This window comes from Salmo trutta, chromosome 38, assembly GCF_901001165.1.
Source record: "Salmo trutta chromosome 38, fSalTru1.1, whole genome shotgun sequence".
Classification (NCBI taxonomy): Eukaryota; Metazoa; Chordata; class Actinopteri; order Salmoniformes; family Salmonidae; genus Salmo; species Salmo trutta.
In genome coordinates this window covers 29,520,084-29,540,894 of record NC_042994.1, presented here as the reverse complement: position 1 = coordinate 29,540,894, position 20,811 = coordinate 29,520,084, and the positions used below count along the sequence as shown (strand labels likewise).

Here is a 20,811-nt window from a genome sequence, read left to right as displayed (position 1 = left end):
ATCCCAAAAACTGTTTATGCTTGTCATTATGGGTTATTGTGTGTAGTTTGATGAGGAATATTTATTTATTGAATACCTTTTTGAATAAGGCTGTAATGTAACAACATGTGGAAAAAGGGAAGGGGTCTGAATACTTTCCAAATGCACTGTATACAAAGGAGGAGAAGGTCTAACCCCAGAGAGAGAGAGATACGCTGGTGGCTAAGACACCGACATGCATTTCTTTATGTCAGATGGCTTCTGTGTCTGCTCTCCAGAGGGCGGTGCGGTCTGCCCAACGCATCACCGGGGGCAAACTACCTGCCCTCCAGGACACCTACAACACCCGATGTCATCCAAACCGGAACAGATGTGTGCGTCATCAGGCATAAATAAGCTAGAAACTCGGGTTGGAAGACAATGGTAGCGGAAGGGCTAAGGGGATGTACCCATATGCTGTATGTGCATAAAAGAAGAGCCAATGCTCAGGGAAGGTAGATGTTCCGTGGACCACCTCGGCTTGCTACTTTGTATTAAAGCCTATATTGAATTCAAAAGTTATTGTAAGAGTATTATATTCTTAAGACAATTTTCCACAACACCTTTGCGACCACGTACGTATGTGAGAGTGGATTCTCTGCCCTCACTAGCAAGAAAACCAAATACAGGCACAGACTGTGTGTGGAAAATGATTTAAGACTGAGACTCTCTTCAATACAACCCAACATTGCAGCGTTATGTGCATCCTTTCAAGCACACCCTTCTCATTAACCTGTGGTGAGTTATTCACAATGTTTGATGAACAATTAATGTTTTATATGTAAGATGGTTAAATAAAGAGCTAAATTATTGATTTATTATACTATTATTTGTGCCCTGGTCCTACAAGAGCTCTTTGTCACTTCCCATGAGCCGGGTTGTGACAAAAACTCACTCATTCTTATGTTTAATAAATGTATTGTATAGTGTGTGTGTGGCAGGCTTACAATGATGGCAAAAAACAACATTTGAGAGTGCACTGACCCTGGTGCAAGAGGGGGTACAGCTGGAGGTTGAATGTTTGAAGGGGTACTGGACTATAACAAGTTTGGGAAGCACTGCTGTATTCTATACAGATTTAGATGTACAGAAGGAGGGTAATTTGATCATTTGTATAAAGATAAGCATTATATATTGTTAGATTACAGGAGTAACCCCAGTGGCTGGACCCACCCCAGTTCCTGCACCCACCCCAGTGGCTGGACCCACCCCAGTGGCTGGACCCACCCCAGTGCCTGGACCCACCCCAGTGGCTGGACCCACCCCAGTGCCTGGACCCACCCCAGTGGCTGCACCCACCCCAGTGCCTGGACCCACCCCAGTGGCTGGACCCACACCAGTTCCTGCACCCACCCCAGTGGCTGGACCCACCCCAGTGCCTGGACCCACCCCAGTAGCTGCACCCACCCCAGTGGCTGGACCCACCCCTGTGCCTGGACCCACCCCTCTGCCTGGACCCACCCCAGTGGCTGCACCCACCCCAGTGGCTGGACCCACCCTAGTGGCTGGACCCACCCCAGTGCCTGGACCCACCCCTGTGCCTGGACCCACCCCAGTGGCTGAACCCACCCCAGTGCCTGGACCCAACCCAGTGCCAGGACCCACCCCAGTGGCTGGACCCACCCCAGTGCCTGGACCCACCCCAGTGCCTGGACCCACCCCAGTGCCAGGACCCACCCCAGTGCCTGGACCCAACCCAGTGCCAGGACCCACCCCAGTGGCTGGACCCACCCCAGTGCCTGGACCCACCCCAGTGCCTGGACCCACCCCAGTGCCAGGACCCACCCCAGTGCCTGGACCCAACCCAGTGCCAGGACCCACCCCAGTGCCTGGACCCACCCCAGTGCCTGGACCCACCCCAGTGCCTGGACCCACCCCAGTGCCTGGACTTTGATTTTTTTTATGCCACTTAGCACCCATTTGTGGTTATAATTTTTCCTTTTGCTTTTCAAACATGAAGGAAAATCACACAGCTAAAAACATCACCATCACTTCACAGAGAACACCTCACAGAGAACACCTCAGAGAACATCTCACAGAGGACACCTCACAGAAAACACCTCACAGAGAACACCTCAGAGAACACCACACAGAGAACACCACACAGATATGTTTTTACATTTATTTATATTCTCAATATATATTCATTTATTTCTTAATTTATTTAATATTTTAAAAAAAACAGTTATGTATTATATTTTTTCTTATTGAATTAAATTTTGTATTTTTATTTAACACTTTTTTTTGGTAACCTTTACTTAATTAGGCAAGTCAGTTAAGAACAAATTCTTATTTACAATGACGGCCTACCCCGGCCAAACACAGACGATGCTGGGTCAATTGGGCTCCTGAGTGGCGCACCAGTCTAAGGCACTGCATCTCAGTGCAAGAGGCATCACTACAGTCTCTGGTTCAAATCCAGGCTGCCCTATGGGAGTCCCAGTAACGGCCAGATGTGATACAGCCTGGAATCGAACCAGGGACTGTAGTGACTCCTCTTGCACTGAGATGCAGTGCCTTAGAGCGCTGCGCCACTCGGGAGCCCAAAACACATTTACATTTTACATTTTAGTAATTTAGCAGACGCTCTTATCCAGAGCGACTTACAGTAGTGAATACATACATTTCATTAAAAAAATAAAAAATTGTACTTTTTTATTTTATTTTTTATAAATACACAATCCTCACTCCTGCTCTGACTCTATTTGAAGGACCTGATCAAAGCCATTGATTAGGAAATAATTAGGTTAATGATATCATTAGTTACTCTATCCTATTGCAGATATTTATGTTTAATTAATTGACACAACACAGCACATTATTGAAGCTCCCTGATGGTGCTAAGAAACCTGATGACTGGGAGCAGTAGCATACCTACATCATGTGAAGACAGTCAGTGTGACCTTCCGCATAAGGTATTTGATTGAATAAATCATCATTGCAAAAACTTGCTTCTCTACTCTATCAATTCAACAAACCGTTCAGTACCTACTTGGAAATTCACCAGTTTTACGTCCTGTCTGTCTTCACACTCCAGTACAGTAGGTGGCGGTAATGCGCATTTTCAATTGGTTTGCAAACATTACAAAAAATAAAACACTAAATTAGAATCAAAAAGGTGAAGAAGAACATAGGAAGTCGTTGACGAGAAGCTAGCTAGCTAGCATGGTTAATATTTAGCTAGCTGCTTCACTTCAGAATACTGTACTAACTAATTAACAATCTCTTTAACGGATTGTAGCCGTCTTGCCATTGACTACATTTTTGTTGGTACGTGGGTAGGACAATATGAGCGGAGAGAGGGAAACGTTGTTGGATGGAATCGAACAGAGTTTGTGGAATTTAACCGAGAACAATTTACGTTACCTGTGTGAACGTTGTGGAATAGCTGGCCAAGATGGCTCCGACGTTAAAGGGAAGAATTATCGCTCGTTGCGTCGTAAAATAGAAGAATATTGTGAAAGTGATGATTTAATGAAATTAGAGGACCAGGGAATGTCTTGGTTACTCCAACTGCAAAACGACATCAAAACAATACAGCAAGATGCTAGCCCCAGCCAGTCAGCGCAAGTGGACACACTGGACGGCAACGAACCAAGCAGAACCAAGAACGAGGGGGGCGCTGAGAGGTTGGCAGACCCAGCTCCAGAGAGACACATACCACCAGAACGGAGGGAGAAAGTGAGTGACGTGAGTATTAAATCCCAGTCACAGAGACTTCACAGTTACTTGCCAGATAATTGTAGTAGATCGGAAACAGATACAGATTAGCTCAGCTTCAGCAGCCTAGAATCGCAGGCTATTTAGCCCGATCTAGGATCAGTTTAGCCTTTTCGGATCATAACGAATGAATTATGTAGATGGGGGGTGGGACCTGATCGTAGATCAGTACCCATACTCTGAGACGCTTTATTAATATATAGGCCCAGATCCTTATCACTTTGTTAAGACTACACTGACACACTCTATTTTGTATCGTAGGACTCAGAAGACCCATCTAGACAGTCCCCACCCAGTTCTTCGGAGCCCCAACGCTCGGCGTCATCACCAGGTCCTGACAGGAACCATGGTGACCAGAGGTCAAAACTGGGTAGTCTGCGGATAGTTCTACAAAAAGTTGTTGTCGTCAAGGAGGAGGAAGATGACTGGGATTGTTGTGTTACAGGTAAGTGATTAGGTGTGTTAAGATGAGATGTACTTTAATGTCCATTAACTTAGAGCACTTTGTGTTAGTTTTTGTGTTAGTGCTGGATTGAACGAAAGACTGCACAGTCTGTAGGTAATTAAGCAAGCCTTGGTGCAGGAGCCTATCTCTTGTTTCTGTAACGGAAGGCAGCTTGATGTACAAGCCTTGGGACAGAATGTACAAGTACACCCACTGGACAGGACACTATTTCCCCAGGACCAAATGAAGAATAACAACATGAGCTGGACTCACTTGCCTCTGTTCCTTATTCTCTCCCGTCTCTGTCCCACAGGTGAGAGTCCCAACCAACCATCTGCCAGTGAATATAGTCCCTCTTCATCGGAAGAACCAGAACATTCTGAATCCGAAGATCCTGAACATTCCGAATACGAAGATCCTGAACATTCCGAATCAGAAGAACCTGAACAACGAGGAGTGAAACGCAAAACTAAGACTCACAGCTGCCTAGCGTGTGGGAGGAAGTTTGTCTCCTTGTACACACTAAGGAGACACCAGAACAGGACACACACAGGAGAGGAGACAGACAACAGGACACACACAGGAGAGGAGACGGAGAAGAGTAATGGACAGAGTCCTGCTTCAGGAGAACCTGAACAACAGAAGAGGAAATGGGGAGTCAGGAAGACCCACTCCTGCCCCGAGTGTGGGAGACACTGCCCATCGTTATCAGCACTGAAGGTCCACCAGAGAATCCACACTGGAGAGAAGCCTTACCTCTGCTCTGAGTGTGGGAAGGGCTTCACTTATCAAAGTAGCTTGAGATTACACCAGAAGAAAGACTCAGCTGACAAGGTGACCTGCTGCTGTGGACAAGAGTTCTCCTCAAAGTGCGTTCTGGAGGTTCACTTGAAGACAGACACTGGAGCCAAGCCTTACACCTGCTGTGTTTGTGGCAAGGGGTTCGGTAAAAAAGAACGGCTAAAGGAACACCAGCGATCCCACACAGGAGAGATGCCTTACTCTTGCTCTTTCTGTGGCAAGGGTTACTACCAAAAACCGGCTTGGAAAGCCCACGAGCGAACACACACCGAGGAGAAGCCCCTGTGCTCTGTGTGTGGACGGACCTTCTCTAATAAGACTACATTAAAAGTCCACCAACGAACACACACAGGAGAGAAGCCTTTCCTCTGCTCTGAGTGTGGCAAGGGCTTCCTCAGTAAAGCATACCTGACGACCCACCAGCGATTCAACTGTTCTGGGGGAGAGGAACGACGGCGAGCAAAGAGATTTCACAAGTGTCCGGACTGTGGGAAGGAGTTCACTCAAGCAAACAAACTGGAGAGACACATGAGAACACACACAGGAGAGAGGCCTTACCAGTGCTCTGTGTGTGGGATGAGGTTCAACCAGAAAGGGAATCTCAAAACGCATTTTAAAGTGCACACAGGTGAGTGTCCTCTACCATTAATACATCCTGATGGACTACTAGCAAACTGTCAGTGATCAAAACCATGTTGTTTTAAAAACAATAATCTCATCCACACCTTAACAATAACATTGTTGCATGTTGCATTGGTTGAATCCCAAATGGCACTCTATTCATCTATAGTGCACTACTTTTGACCGGGGCCCATATGGGCCCACTGAGTGTCCGTGTGTCTGTCTATACAGGAGGGGATCCCAGTTTAGTGGCTGACATGGAGACTCCCTCTGAACAACCTCGGGACAACAGACGTAAAGCTGGGAGACCACAACGCTGCCTCCATCAGCATGACGAGGAGGGAACCCAAAACCTACCGGCACCACAAACCCACAACCTCCCGGCACCACAGAGGCAGGGAACATCCCACCACCTCCCGGCACCACAGAGGCAGGGAACATCCCACCACCTCCCGGCACCACAGAGGGAGGGAACATCCCACCACCTCCCGGCACCACAGAGGCAGGGAACATCCCACCACCTCCCGGCACCACAGAAACCCACCATGTCCCCCAGGGGAGAAAAACACTATCTCTGCCCTGAATGTGGCAAGACTTACACCAGGGAATATGACCTCCGAGTCCACCTCAGAACACACACAGGAGAGAGACCGTACCAGTGTGATGAATGCGGAAAGACCTTTGTTCGGAAACAAGGGCTCCGTCAACACCGGCGGTCACATGCTCCCAAGCCCATGGGACCGACCCGTCAGTTAGGCCGGCCCGTCAGCATGGGTTCCAGTAGCAGAAGACCTAACCAATCACCCAGGATGGGAAGCTCTAAGCAGCAGTTGTCCAGGGTTGATAAACCCATGCCTCCGTTCTCTAGTGTAGAGAGATCCATGCCGTTCCATACAGTGGAGAGACCCATGCCTTTACATCGAGTGGAAAGACCGATGCCGTTACCAGACATGGAGAGAGAACACTGGCAGTACTGGCATCTTTAAACTCCATGGCTATGTCTGCATCCTATTCCCTATATAGTGCACTACTTTTGACAAGGGCTCATGGGGTTCTGGACAAATGTAGTGCACTATAAATGGAATAGGGTGCCATTTTGGACACACCATGTCTCCCATGACTAAACAGAACTGTTCTTCTTGCTTCCGTTTGTGTGTGTGTGTGTGTGTGTGTGTGTGTGTGTCTGTGTGTGTGTGTGCGCATGTTGTTGCTTCCTCATTTATGATCAGTATAATAATCGTTACCACTGTGCAAGATAATCTTGCCAACTGTAGTTATAGTAACGTACATATTTGTAATCAACAAAAATTAAGCGATTGCATTTTTGTCCATTCTAGTGTATAAAAAATAAATAAAAAATATCTTATTTTACTTAATGAATCTGTAATGATACAAAACAAATCCACAGTGACGTACATGTCATAATGCCAGTATCAAACGTTGGCCCTTTTTGTATATGCCTTATAACATTTTGATTTCATTGCCAGTATAAGCAGAGATGGCTAAGTTGTAAGATATGTCATCTGTTGTCTTTACACTTCAGCCCGGATGGTGGCGGTGTGTGTGTGTTGCTTCCTCGTCTGTGATCAGTACAATAAAGTCTGCTGTATTGTGTAAGATAAGCATTCCGACTGTAGTTGTCATCCTGTGCATATTTTAATCAACAAAAATGAAGTGTTTGCATTTTAGTCCTTGTGTTTTTTTATATCTTATGTTACTTATTGAAGCTGTCATGAGACTAAGAAATCCACAGTGACTTGCATGTCATAATACCATGGACCAATAAATGAACATTGGGAGGGGGGAAAACGTATTTTATTACCTTGATCTATAAAAACATTTGACTTCAGAAACGGTCAGACGTTGTAAGAGACTTGTCCTCTATTGTCTTTGTTCTCCAGACCGCATAGGGGCGCTAAAGCACAGACAAAAGACAACCTCATACCAGAAGTAAAAAGCCAAACTGACTTCGACAGTTTACAGAACTTCACTTATAACATCTCATCGTTCAAAACACTTTTGCAGAAAAATATAATGAAAGGAAGACCGCAGCTTTTGATTAAATAGCCTCGGGTGTTGATATTTCCCAGCCTCCATCCGACGAGACTCGAGGTTACGACCAACAACATTGCCAGTCATCATTGTACATTTGAAACTAAATGAGCTTTGTAATTAGTTAGCTCAGGGATTCATTCCATATGCTATGGACGAGGTAAGACTCTGAATGTGTGCTAGCCACATCTCTGTTCTGCAGTCTGCACGGCGGTTGCGATACCAAATGTTGTGGCTAGCTAGCGAATCAAGTAGCTCAGTATTTTATGGAGTACAGTGAATGGTAGCAACATCAGTAACGTTACTAGCTAACTGTGTCGGATCTCGCTGATATGTCGTTTTCTAGTAAGGTAACGTAACTAGTTAACTGGCCAGCTAGCTAGATGAATGACAATACAATCAACAGTAGCTGGTGTGTTTTGGTTTACATTGATTGATATCAAATGTTATTGGTCATATACACATATTTAGCCTATTTTGTTGCGGGTGTAGTGAAATGCTTGTGTTCCTGGCTCCAACAGTGCATTAGTATCTAACAATTCACAACAATACACACAAATCTAAAAGTAAATGAATTGAATTAAGAAATATATAAATATTTGGACGAGCAATATCGGAGTGGCATAGACTAAAATACAGTAGAATAGAATACAGTATGGACATATGAGTAAAGCAGTATGTAAACATTTTTAAAGTAACTAGTGTTCCATTATTAAAGTGGCCAGTGATTCCATGTGTATGTACATTGGGCAGCAGCCTGTAAGGTGCAGGGCTGTGTAACCGGGTGGAAGTTATCTAGTGATGGCTATTTAACAGTCTGATGGCCTTGAGATAGAAGCTGTTTTTCAGCCTGCCTGTCCAACTTTGATGCACCTGTACTGATTTCGCCTTCTGGATGATATCGGGGTGAACAGGCTGTGGCTCGGGTGGTTGATGTCCTTGATGATATTTTTGGCCTTCCTGTGACATCGGGTGGTGTAGGTGTCCTGGAGAGCAGGCAGTGTGACCCTGGTGACGCGTTGGGTAGACCGCACCACCCTCAGGAGATCCCTGCGGTTGCGGGCGGTGCAGTTGCGGTACCAGGCGGTGATACAGCTCGACAGGATGCTCTCAATTGTGCATCTGTAAAAGTTTGTGAGGGTCTTCGGGGCCAAGACAAATTTCTTCAGCCTCCTGAGGTTGAAGAGGCGCTGTTGTGCCTTCTTCACCACACTGTCTGTCAAGGTGGACCATTTCAGATCGTCAGGGATGTGTACGCAGAGGAACTTGAAGCTTTCCACCTTCTCCACTGATAGTTCCTAAACCAGTTATACTTAGCTGGAAAGGTTTATTTCAAAGAGAAGTTGTCTTTTTCCATAACAAGCAAACAAACATTGCCTTGCTATTTAGGATGGTGTCATATTGCTAAATCTACATATTAATAATGTAACTAGCTAGTGTGCTGTTAAAACTGCACTGTAACTCTTCATCATATAGGATTCTGAAGACCCGTCCAGCCCGTCTCCATCCTGCTCCACTGAACCCCAACCCATGGTGTCCCCGAGTCTTGACAGGAACCGTGGTGACCAGGAGGACAGTAACCATGGTGATCAGAAAGACACAGCGCAGGGTCAGGAGAGGGTTACTGTGAGTCTGGACATGAACCGTGGTGACCAGGAGGACAGTAACCATGGTGATCAGAAAGACACAGCGCAGGGTCAGGAGAGGGTTACTGTGAGTCTGGACATGAACAGTGAAACACCAACATTTAATATCGTAGTCAAAGAAGAAGAAGACTGGGAACTAGATAATACAGGTGGGTAGCTGGAGCCAGGCTAACTTGAGATGGGTCCCAAAGGGTATGCTATTCCCTTTATAGTGCACTACTGTAGACCAGAATGGCACGCTATTCCCTATATAGTGCACTACTGTAGACCAGAATGGCACGCTATTCCCTATATAGTGCACTACTGTAGACCAGAATGGCACCCTATTCCCTATATAGAGCACTACTGTAGACCAGAATGGCACCCTATTCCCTATATAGTGCACTACTGTATACCAGAATGGCACCCTATTCCCTATATAGTGCACTACTGTAGACCAGAATGGCACCCTATTCCCTATATAGAGCACTACTGTAGACCAGAATGGCACCCTATATAGTGCACTACTGTATACCAGAATGGCACCCTATTCCCTATATAGTGCACTACTCTTGACCAGAATGGCACCCTATTCCCTATATAGTGCACTACTGTTGATCAGAATGGCATGCTATTCCCTATCTAGTCCACTACTCTTGACCAGAACCCTATGGCTATGGTCAAAATTTGTGCACTTTATAGGGTGCCATTTGGGGAGCTTTCTTGGATAGCTTTGCCATAAATTCTACAACAGGAGAAGCACAGGAGATGTTGTAAAATAAGGGAGAAACCCAGTAGGTATGCATATGCACACTGAGTCTGACTCAGTCTCACTGACTATATCTGTCCTGTCTCATCCCCACAGGAGAGAGTCCCAGCCATCACTCTGCAGCCGGGGAGATGCCCTCTACATCAGGAGAACCTAAACAACACCAGATAAAACGCAGAACGAGGCAGAAAAAGACCCACCCGTGCCCAGATTGTGGGAAACACTGTCAGACATTATCTGCACTTCAAATACACATGAGAACCCACACAGGAGAGAAGCCTTACGCTTGCTTTGTGTGTGAGAAAACGTTCATTATTAGACAAGCTTTGAAAACACACCAACGAACACACACAGGAGAGAAGCCTTATACGTGCTCTGAGTGTGGGAAGGGCTTCGCTCATCAATGTAGTTTGAGATACCACCAAAAGAGGAATTCTGAACAGATTAAAACAGATCCGAATGAGAAGATAACCTGCTGCTGTGGACAAGAGTTCTCCTCAAAGTGCGTTCTGGAGGTTCACTTGAAGACAGACACTGGAGCCAAGCCTTACACCTGCTGTGTTTGTGGCAAGAGGTTCAATAAAGAATCATTAAAAGAACACCAGCGATCCCACACAGGAGAGATGCCTTACTCTTGCTCTTTCTGTGGCAAGGGTTACTACCACAAACCGGCTTGGAAAGCTCACGAGCGAACACACACCGAGGAGAAGCCCCTGTGCTCTGTGTGTGGACGGACCTGCTCTAGTAAGTATACGTTAAAAGTCCACGAGCGAACACACACAGGAGAGATGCCTTTCCTCTGCTCTGAGTGTGGCAAGGGCTTCATCAGTAAAGGACTCCTGATGACCCACGAGCGATTCAACTGTTCTGGGGGAGAGGAACGACGGCGACCAAAGAGCTTTCACAAGTGTCCGGACTGTGGGAAGGAGTTCACTCAAGCAAACAAACTGGAGAGACACATGAGAACACACACAGGAGAGAGGCCTTACCAGTGCTCTGTGTGTGGGATGAGGTTCAACCAGAAAGGGAATCTCAAAACGCATTTTAAAGTGCACACAGGTGAGTGTCCTCTACCATTAATAAATCCTGATGGACTACTAGCAAGCTGTCAGTGATCAAAACCATGTTGTTTTAAAAACAATAATCTCATCCACACCTTAACAATAACATTGTTGCATTGTGTCTGTCTCCTTTCTCACTTTCCATTTGTCATGCAGGCAGGGATCCCAGTTTGCTGCCTGACATGGACATGAGGACGACTTCTTCAGAAGCAGTGAAACAACCTCCGGACAACAGACATAATGTTGGGAAACCACAACGATGCCTGAATCAGATTGGCAAGGAGGGAACCCACAACCTACCAGCACCACAAACCCACAACCTACCGGCACCACAAACCCACAACCTACCGGCACCACAAACCCACCACCTCCCGGCACCGCAGAGGGAGGGAAGCCACCACCTCCCGGCACCGCAGAGGGAAGGAAGCCACCACCTCCCGGCACCACAAACCCCCCACCTCCCGGCACCGCAGAGGGAGGGAAGCCACAACCTCCCGGCACCGCAGAGGGAAGGAAGCCACCACCTCCCGGCACCACAGAAACCCACCATGTCCCCCAGGGGAGAAAAACACTATCTCTGCCCTGAATGTGGCAAGACTTACACCAGGGAATATGACCTCCGAGTCCACCTCAGAACACACACAGGAGAGAGACCGTACAAGTGCTATGACTGCGGGAAGGCCTACGTCCGGAAAAACAATCTCCAACAACACCGGCGGTCACATGCTCCCAAGCCCATGGGACCGACCCGCCATTTAGGCAGACCACCCAGGGTGGGCTCTAGTAGTGGAAGGTCCAACCAATCACCCAGGGTAGGAAAAGCTAAGCAAAAAATACATACATCAATGTAAATATGAGAGACTCATGCCCTTACCGCAGATGGAGAGGACACTGGCAGTACTGGCACCTTTAAAAATGGGGCTGGGTCCATATCTTCATCCCAAATGGCACCCTATTCCCTATATAGTGCACTACTTTTGACCAGGGCCCATATGGGAACCTTGAGGGCTCTGCTGAAATGTAGTGCATTATATAGGGAATAGGGTTCTATTTTGGACACCCACCATGCCTCTTATGACTACAGAATCGTTCTTCTTTCTGGTGTGTGCGCACGTCTGTATGCGCGCACATATTTGTGTGTGTGTTGTAGAGGTCGACCGATTAATCGGAATGACCGATTTAATTAGGGCTGATTTCAAGTTTTCATAACAATCGGAAATCGGTATTTTTGGATGCCGATTATTTTTATTTTTTTAGACCTTTATTTAACTAGGCAAGTCAGTTAAGAACACATTCTTATTTTCAATGACGGCCTAGGAACGGTGGGTTAACTGCCTTGTTCAGGGGCAGAACGACAGATTTTTACCTTGTCAGCTCGGGGATTCAATCTTGCAACCTTACGGTTAACTAGTCCAACGCTCTAACCACCTGCTTTACATTGCGCGAATGCAGTAAGAAGCCAAGGTAAGTTGCTAGCTAGCAATAAACTTATCTTATAAAAAACAATCAATCATAATCACTAGTTAACTACACATGGTTAATGATATTACTAGTTTATCTAGCCTGTCCTTCGTTGCATATAATTGCTTAGGTACATGTTGCTCCAACCATAAACATCAATGCCTTTCTTAAAATCAATACACAGAAGTATATATTTTTAAACCTGCATATTTAGCTAAAAGAAATCCAGGTTAGCAGGCAATATTAACCAGGTGAAATTGTGTCATTTTGCGTTCATTGCACGCAGTCAGGGTATATGCAACAGTTTGGGCCGCCTGGCTCGTTGCAAACTAATTTGCCAGAATTTTACGTAATTATGACATAACATTGAAGGTTGTGCAATGTAACAGGAATATTTAGACTTAGGGATGCCACCTGTTCGATGAAATACGTAACGGTTCCGTATTTCACTGACAGGAAAAACGTTTTGTTTTCGAGATGATAGTTTCCGGATTTGACCATATTAATGACCTAAGGCTCGTATTTCTGTGTGTTATTATGTTATAATTAAGTCTATGATTTGATAGAGCAGTCTGACTGAGCGATGGTAGGCAGCAGCAGCCTCGTAAGCATTCATTCAAACAGCCCTTCGCAATGCATTGCGCTGTTTATGACTTCAAACCTATCAACTGCCAAGATAAGGCTGGTGTAACCGATGTGAAATGGCTAGCTAGTTAGTGGGGTGGGCGCTAATAGCGTTTCAAACGTCACTTGCTCTGAGACTTGGAGTAGTTGTTCCCCTTGCTCTGCATGGGTAACGCTGCTTCGAGGGTGGCTGTTGTCGATGTGTTCCTGGTTTGAGCCCAGGTAGGAGCGAGGAGAGGGACGGAAGCTATACTGTTACACTGGCAATACTAAAGTGCCTATAAGAACATCCAATAGTCAAAGGTATATGAAATACAAATCGTATAGAGAGAAATAGTCCTATAATTCCCATAATAACTACAACCTAAAACATCTTACCTGGGAATATTGAAGACTCATGTTAAAAGGAACCACCAGCTTTCATATGTTCTGAGCAAGGCACTTAAACGTTAGCTTTTTTACATGGCACATATTGCACTTTTACTTTCTTCTCCAACACTTTGTTTTTGCATTATTTAAACCAAATTGAACATGTTTCATTATTTATTTGAGGCTAAATTGGCAATATTATACTAAGTTAAAATAAGTGTTCATTCAGTATTGTTGTAATTGTCATTATTACAAATAAATAAATGTAAAAGAATTGGCCGATTAATCGGTATCCGCTTTTTTGGGGGGGGGTCCTCCAATAATCGGTATCGGCGTTGAAAAATCATAAATCGGTCGACCTCTAGTGTGTTGTGATCAGTATAATACTGTGTTGTGTAAGATAATCATACTATGTAATCCTATGCATTTTATTTCTTGTTTATTTTACTTATTGAAGCTATCATGATACTAAGAAATTACATGCATTTCATATAACGCCATGGTCCAATAAATGAACATTTGGGGAAAAACGTTTTTCACCTTTATTACCCTTATCCAGGGCACGACACAAAGACGTCACAGATGCGCGACTCTTTCGGCGGCAGGAAGAAAGCCATCGCGATCTGCCCCCATTCAACATGGCCTAGATTTATGTTTTTATTACTTCTAAACAAAATAACTTTTTGGGGTTCTTATTGGCTTACAATGATGTTTTGATTATTGCTTGAACAGTCGCTAAGATTATATTTGGTTGTGAACTTTGCAAAATAACTATTTTGGATGTAGCAGTTGTTAGCTAGAATGCTAACGCTCATTGATTATAGCCTGTTGCAAAAGCTAGCCAAGGAGCCATTTTACTGGTTGAAGTTGAAGTGTTTAAGTATAATGCAGTTGATTTGTGATGACACAAACATTATATTAAGCAGGACATTCATATGAGCCTTAAAATCCAAGTATAATCCAATAGTAGTGTGAAATGCACTCATAAGAAACATGTAAATAGAGGCTTTTTTTGCTGGCATTCTATAAGAACTCCCCCTTGTTCTTCCACCAACTTGCGCACATCGCCCTCGTGCGGCAATGTTTGCAAACAGAAAGGGGTCTATAAAACGTTTGATTTCAGAAGCGGTCAGATAGCTACAGGTAACTGCCAGAATAAAGGAAACTGGTTTCAGCCAGGGCTCTCCAACCTTGTTCCTGGAGAGCAACCCTCCTATATGTTTCGCTCCAACCCCAGTTGTAACTAACCAGATTCAGCTCATCAATCAGCTAATTATTAGAATCAGCTCATCAACCAGCTAATTATTAGAATCAGGTGTGCTACATGAAGGTTGTAGCAAAAACCTACAGGACTGAACAGTGTTGGAGAGTCCTGCTTTAAACCTACAGGACGGAACAGTGTTGGAGAGTCCTGCTTTAAACCTACAGGACGGAACAGTGTTGGAGAGTCCTGCTTTAAACCTACAGGACGGAACAGTGTTGGAGAGGCCTGGTGTAAACCTACAGGACGGAACAGTGTTGGAGAGGCCTGGTGTAAACCTACAGGACGGTAGCTCCCTGCGAACAGGGTTGGAGAGCCCTGGTTATAACCTACAGGACGGTAGCTCCCCAGGAACAGTGTTGGAGAGCCCTGGTTATAACCTACAGGATGGTAGCTCCCTGGGAACAGGGTTGGAGAGCCCTGGTTTAAACCTACAGGACGGTAGCTCCCTGCGAACAGGGTTGGAGAGCCCTGGTTATAACCTACAGGACGGTAGCTCCCCAGGAACAGTGTTGGAGAGCCCTGGTTTAAACCTACAGGACGGTAGCTCCCTGGGAACAGGGTTGGAGAGCCCTGGTTATAACCTACAGGATGGTAGCTCCCTGGGAACAGGGTTGGAGAGCCCTGGTTATAACCTACAGGATGGTAGCTCCCCAGGAACGGTGTTGTAGAGCCCTGGTTTAAACCTACAGGACGGTAGCTCCCTGGGAACAGGGTTGGAGAGCCCTGGTTATAACCTACAGGATGGTAGCTCCCCAGGAACGGTGTTGTAGAGCCCTGGTTTAAACCTACAGGACGGTAGCTCCCTGGGAACAGGGTTGGAGAGCCCTGGTTATAACCTACAGGACGGTAGCTCCTCAGGAACAGGGTTGGAGAGCCCTGGTTTAAACCTACAGGACGGTAGCTCCCCAGGAACAGTGTTGGAGAGCCCTGGTTTAAACCTACAGGATGGTAGCTCCACAGGAACAGGGTTGGAGAGCCCTGGTTTAAACCTACAGGATGGTAGCTCCCTGGGAACAGTGTTGGAGAGCCCTGGTTATAACCTACAGGACGGTAGCTCCCTGGGAACAGGGTTGGAGAGCCCTGGTTATAACCTACAGGACGGTAGCTCCCTGGGAACAGGGTTGGAGAGCCCTGGTTATAACCTACAGGACGGTAGCTCCCTGGGAACAGGGTTGGAGAGCCCTGGTTATAACCTACAGGACGGTAGCTCCCTGGGAACAGGGTTGGAGAGCCCTGGTTTAAACCTACAGGACGGTAGCTACTCAGGAACAGGGTTGGAGAGCCCTGGTTATAACCTACAGGATGGTAGCTCCCTGGGAACAGAGTTGGAGAGCCCTGGTTATAACCTACAGGACGGTAGCTCCCTGGGAACAGAGTTGGAGAGCCCTGGTTATAACCTACAGGACGGTAGCTCCCTGGGAACAGAGTTGGAGAGCCCTGGTTATAACCTACAGGACGGTAGCTCCCTGGGAACAGAGTTGGAGAGCCCTGGTTATAACCTACAGGACGGTAGCTCCCTGGGAACAGAGTTGGAGAGCCCTGGTTATAACCTACAGGATGGTAGCTCCCTGGGAACAGGGTTGGAGAGCCCTGGTTATAACCTACAGGACGGTAGCTCCCTGGGAACAGAGTTGGAGAGCCCTGGTTATAACCTACAGGACGGTAGCTCCCTGGGAACAGAGTTGGAGAGCCCTGGTTATAACCTACAGGATGGTAGCTCCCTGGGAACAGGGTTGGAGAGCCCTGGTTATAACCTACAGGACGGTAGCTCCCTGGGAACAGGGTTGGAGAGCCCTGGTTATAACCTACAGGACGGTAGCTCCCTGGGAACAGGGTTGGAGAGCCCTGGTTATAACCTACAGGACGGTAGCTCCCTGGGAACAGAGTTGGAGAGCCCTGGTTAAGGGTGATCACTCAAATTGGCTGTAATGAGGGACGAGTGTTTGCAGGTATTTATTTTTTTCCTTTCAATTAAGATAGAGATCCTTACTAATGAGTGACCTTTTTTTACTCAAGAGTTTCACTCCAACACTCAGACATATTTTACAACATGTGTTTAGTGAGTCTGCCAGATCAGAGGCAGTAGGAATGACCAGGGATGTTATCTTGATACATGCGTGTATTGAACCATTTTCCTGTCTTGCTAGCATTCGAAATGCAATGAGTACTTTTGGGTATCAGGGAAAATGTATGGAGTAAAAAGTACATTATTTGGAGTAAAAGGTGGTCAAAAATGTAAAGTACAGATGCACCCTCCCCCCCAAAAAACTACTTATGTAGTATTTCAAAGTATTTTGACTTAATTTAGTACGTTGCACCACTGCAAGAGATCTGTAATCTAACTTCCAGAACGCATGTCGGCGCTAATGCACACTCAAAAGACAACCTAAACCGGAAGTACGAAGCCAAGGAGAGTTTGACAGTTTATTTACCAGTTTATTTAAATGGACATTGTAACGTTAGCATAGCTATTTATAAAAAGAATACAGTAACTTTAGATGAAATATTCTCAGGTGTTGGTATTTCCCAGCCTACATCCAACCAGACGCGAGGTTACGACCAACAACATTGGCAGTCATCATAAGTTAAAACTAAACTAGATTTATATCTAATTTATCAGTTAGCTAGCTAGCTCAGGGATTGATTTACAATGGAAGAGGTAGTAATCTGAACGTGTGCTAGCCACATCACTTTTCTGCTCTGCAAACTGCTCGTTTGTTGCTATACCAAATGGTGCGGCTAGCTTGCAAGTCAAGTTGCTCAGTATTTTGTAGAGTACAATGCATGCTAGTAACAGCAGTACTAGCTAGCTACGTTGTTGTTGCTTGATGATGTGATTTTGTTTTGTAGTAGGTATCTAACGTCAGCTAACATAAGCAAACTGACCAGCGCTAGGTGAATGAAAATCCAATGAAAATTAGCTGCTGTTTGCATTGATTGATCGTTTTTAAACCAGGTATATTTAGTTGGAACGGTTTCTTTACGAATAAATTGTAATTTCTATAACAAGAGACATTGCCTTGCTGTTAAGTATGGTGTCATATTGCTGAGTCCATCTTTCATAATGAAGCTTGTTGTGAAAACTGCGCTGTCACTCTTCATCATAGGACTCTGAAGGCTCGTCTTCATCCCGCACCACTGAACCCCAACCCACTGTGTCCGGTGACCAGGAGGACAGTAACCATGGTGATCAGAAAGACACAGCGCAGGGTCAGGAGAGGGTTACTGTGAGTCTGGACATGAACAGTGGTGACCAGGAGGACAGTAACCACGGTGATCAGAAAGACACACCGCAGGGTCAGGAGAGGGTTACTGTGAGTCTGGACATGAACCGTGGTGACCAGGAGGACAGTAACCATGGTGATCAGAAAGACACAGCGCAGGGTCAGGAGAGGGTTACTGTGAGTCTGGACATGAACAGTGAAACACCAACATTTAATATCGTAGTCAAAGAAGAAGAAGACTGGGAACTAGAAAATACAGGTGGGTAGCTGGAGCCAGGCTAACTTGAGATGGGTCCCAAAGGGCACTCTATGGTCCATGAGGCTCTAATCAAAAGTGGTGCACTATATAGGGAAAAGGGTGGCATGATTTGGAACTCAGTCTTGTGTATTGCCATACATCTGAGAATGGGAGTAGCACGGGAGGTGGTGTAAAACAATGGAGAAACCCAGTAGGTATGTACAATGAACTTAGACTCAGTCCCAGCCATCACTCTGCAGGCGGGGAGAGACCCTCTACATCAGGAGAACCTGAGTCTGGCTCAGTCTCACTGACTATATCTGTCCTGTCTCATCCCCACAGGAGAGACTCCCAGCCATCACTCTGCAGCCGGGGAGATGCCCTCTACATCAGGAGAACCTAAACAATACCAGATAAAACGCAGAACGAGGCAGAAAAAGACCCACCCGTGCCCAGATTGTGGGAAACACTGCCAGACATTATCAGCACTACAAATACACATGAGAACCCACACAGGAGAGAAGCCTTATACCTGCTCTGAGTGTGGGAGAGGCTTCACTCATCAATGTAGTTTGAGATACCACCACCAGAAGAAACATTCTGAACAGATTAAAACCGACCCAGATGACAAGATAACCTGCTGCTGTGGACAAGAGTTCTCTTCAAAGAATGTTCTGGAGGTTCACTTGAAGACAAACACTGGAGACAAGCCTTACACCTGCTGTGTGTGTGAGAAGACCTTTACTCATAAAGCATTACTGAAAGTACACCAGCGATCCCACACAGGAGAGAAGCCTTTCTCTTGCACTCTGTGTGAGAAGAGTTTTACTCAAAAAGGAAATTTGACAACGCACAAGAAGTCGCACGCTGGAGAGAAACATCCTTGCTCAGTCTGTGGAAAGAGCTTCACTCAGAAAGGCTATCTGAAGATTCATCAGCGGCTTCACTGTTCTGAAGGGGAGTTGAGTCCCTCTGCATCAAGAGAACTTGAACACCGACAGAGGAGAGCTAAGGAGACTCACAGATGCCCAGACTGTGGGAAGGAGTTCCCTCAAACATATTACCTGGACAGACACATGAGAACACACACAGGAGAAAGGCCTTACCAGTGCTCTGTGTGTGGGATGAGTTTCACGCAGAAAGGAAATTTAAAAACGCATCAGAAAGTGCACACAGGTGAGAACACTTTATGCTGTCATTGATTTATTATTATTGATTAATCATGATTGATGACGACAGCCTACACTCCTAACAGCTTAACATTTAGCACATTGCATGTAAAACATTAATGGAAGTGGTAGGACCCTGGTTTGCAAGCTACAAATAGTGTGTGGGCTACAGAGTGAAAAAAATAAATGAAATGGCATTAAATGACATTAAAACAACTAGGAAATAAGGTATCTGAAACAGCTCAGATTTGCACACGGTTTCTTTCCCACAGGAGATTGTCCCAGCTCCTGGTCCACTGGTGAGGGGAGTCCCTGTACATCGGGAGAAGCTGAACAACACCAGGAGAACCACACGACCATCACATCTCACGGCTGCCTAGTGTGTGGCGAGGAATACTCTAACCTCCCAGAACTACACAAACACATGAGATCTCACTCGGGAGAAAAGCGTCTCATCTGCCCTGTGTGTGGCAAGACTTACCCCAGAGAATTTGACCTCAAAGTCCACCTCAGAACACATACAGGAGAGAAACCCCACGCGTGCATCGAATGCGGCAAGAGCTTTGTCCGTAAACAAGGGCTCCGGCAGCACCAGCGGACACATTATGCCAAGCCCATCGGACCGACCCGCCAGTTAGGCAGGCCAAAGCAGTTAACCACCATGGACAGGCCAAAGCAGTTAACCAGGGCTCAGATGTCCAAGAAAGTGCCTAAGATGGAGAGTGATACAGAGATGCAGGACTGCCAGTACTATGACAATTAACCACGACTTTGTCTCTTAGTAGGTAGAGTTCTTCTTCTCGCTGAAGCTGTGTCTGTGTTGTCGCCATCTCTGATCAGTAAGATAATCATGCTAACTCTCACTCATCTCGTCAATCAACATATGATCAACAAAAAGGGGAGGAAAAGTGTCATTTTTCATCAATGCTGTGATGGTGCTAAGAAATCAACCGTGACTTGTAGCCCACTTGTGAAATGTTCCTCACTGAGAATAACCATGTCATGATTAATAAAGTAGCATTCTGGTTATGACTCCTGTTGTCTTTCCCTCCAGCTCAGGTGGTGGCAGTAATGTCCAGGCAGGAGAGGACCTAAAGGACATTAGGTTAGCTAACGTCAGCTAGGTAGACCTAAACAACTGCCAAAATGACAAGGGGACAGCGCTGGTCAAATGAACTAACGCAGTACCTAATAGTGATGTTAGTAATGTTACAGTTGATTATGAGCACCAAGCTATCCATAAATGGTTTATTACCTTTCATATAAATAATACATCTGTGAATGTCTGAAGGACATTGTTTTGTTTTACTTTGAACCAAATAAATAACGCCATCTTCAGACGTTATATTT

General features: G+C 45.8%; 2 protein-coding genes and 1 long non-coding RNA gene across 14 annotated transcripts; 2 read left to right on the top strand and 1 right to left on the bottom strand.

The window, feature by feature from the left end:
* The first annotated feature begins 3,154 nt into the window (after positions 1-3,154).
* LOC115178903 (oocyte zinc finger protein XlCOF6) lies at positions 3,155-7,409 on the top strand. Its single transcript, XM_029740314.1, has 4 exons — positions 3,155-3,708; positions 4,000-4,183; positions 4,497-5,612; positions 5,837-7,409. The coding sequence occupies exons 1-4, from the start codon at positions 3,307-3,309 to the stop codon at positions 6,589-6,591; spliced, it is 2,457 nt and encodes an 818-aa protein (XP_029596174.1). The 5' UTR covers positions 3,155-3,306; the 3' UTR covers positions 6,592-7,409.
* On the bottom strand, positions 5,866-11,770 carry LOC115178907 (uncharacterized). Its single transcript, XR_003872715.1, has 3 exons — positions 11,637-11,770; positions 6,055-6,126; positions 5,866-5,958 (listed from the first exon to the last, which is right to left on the bottom strand). It is a non-coding gene; the product is annotated as an uncharacterized LOC115178907 (long non-coding RNA).
* LOC115178905 (oocyte zinc finger protein XlCOF22-like) lies at positions 7,501-20,490 on the top strand. 12 transcript variants are annotated; one of them, XM_029740322.1, is made up of 6 exons: positions 7,501-7,817; positions 9,134-9,329; positions 18,017-18,069; positions 18,244-18,313; positions 18,635-19,468; positions 19,734-20,490. In XM_029740322.1, exons 1-6 carry the CDS (start codon positions 7,809-7,811, stop codon positions 20,222-20,224), a joined length of 1,653 nt encoding a protein of 550 aa, XP_029596182.1. In that variant the 5' UTR covers positions 7,501-7,808; the 3' UTR covers positions 20,225-20,490. The 12 variants fall into 12 exon arrangements, with proteins under 12 accessions (XP_029596182.1, XP_029596179.1, XP_029596178.1 ...); XM_029740319.1 differs by having other exon boundaries at positions 18,017-18,156; XM_029740318.1 differs by having other exon boundaries at positions 18,017-18,313.
* Positions 20,491-20,811: the final 321 nt, after the last annotated feature.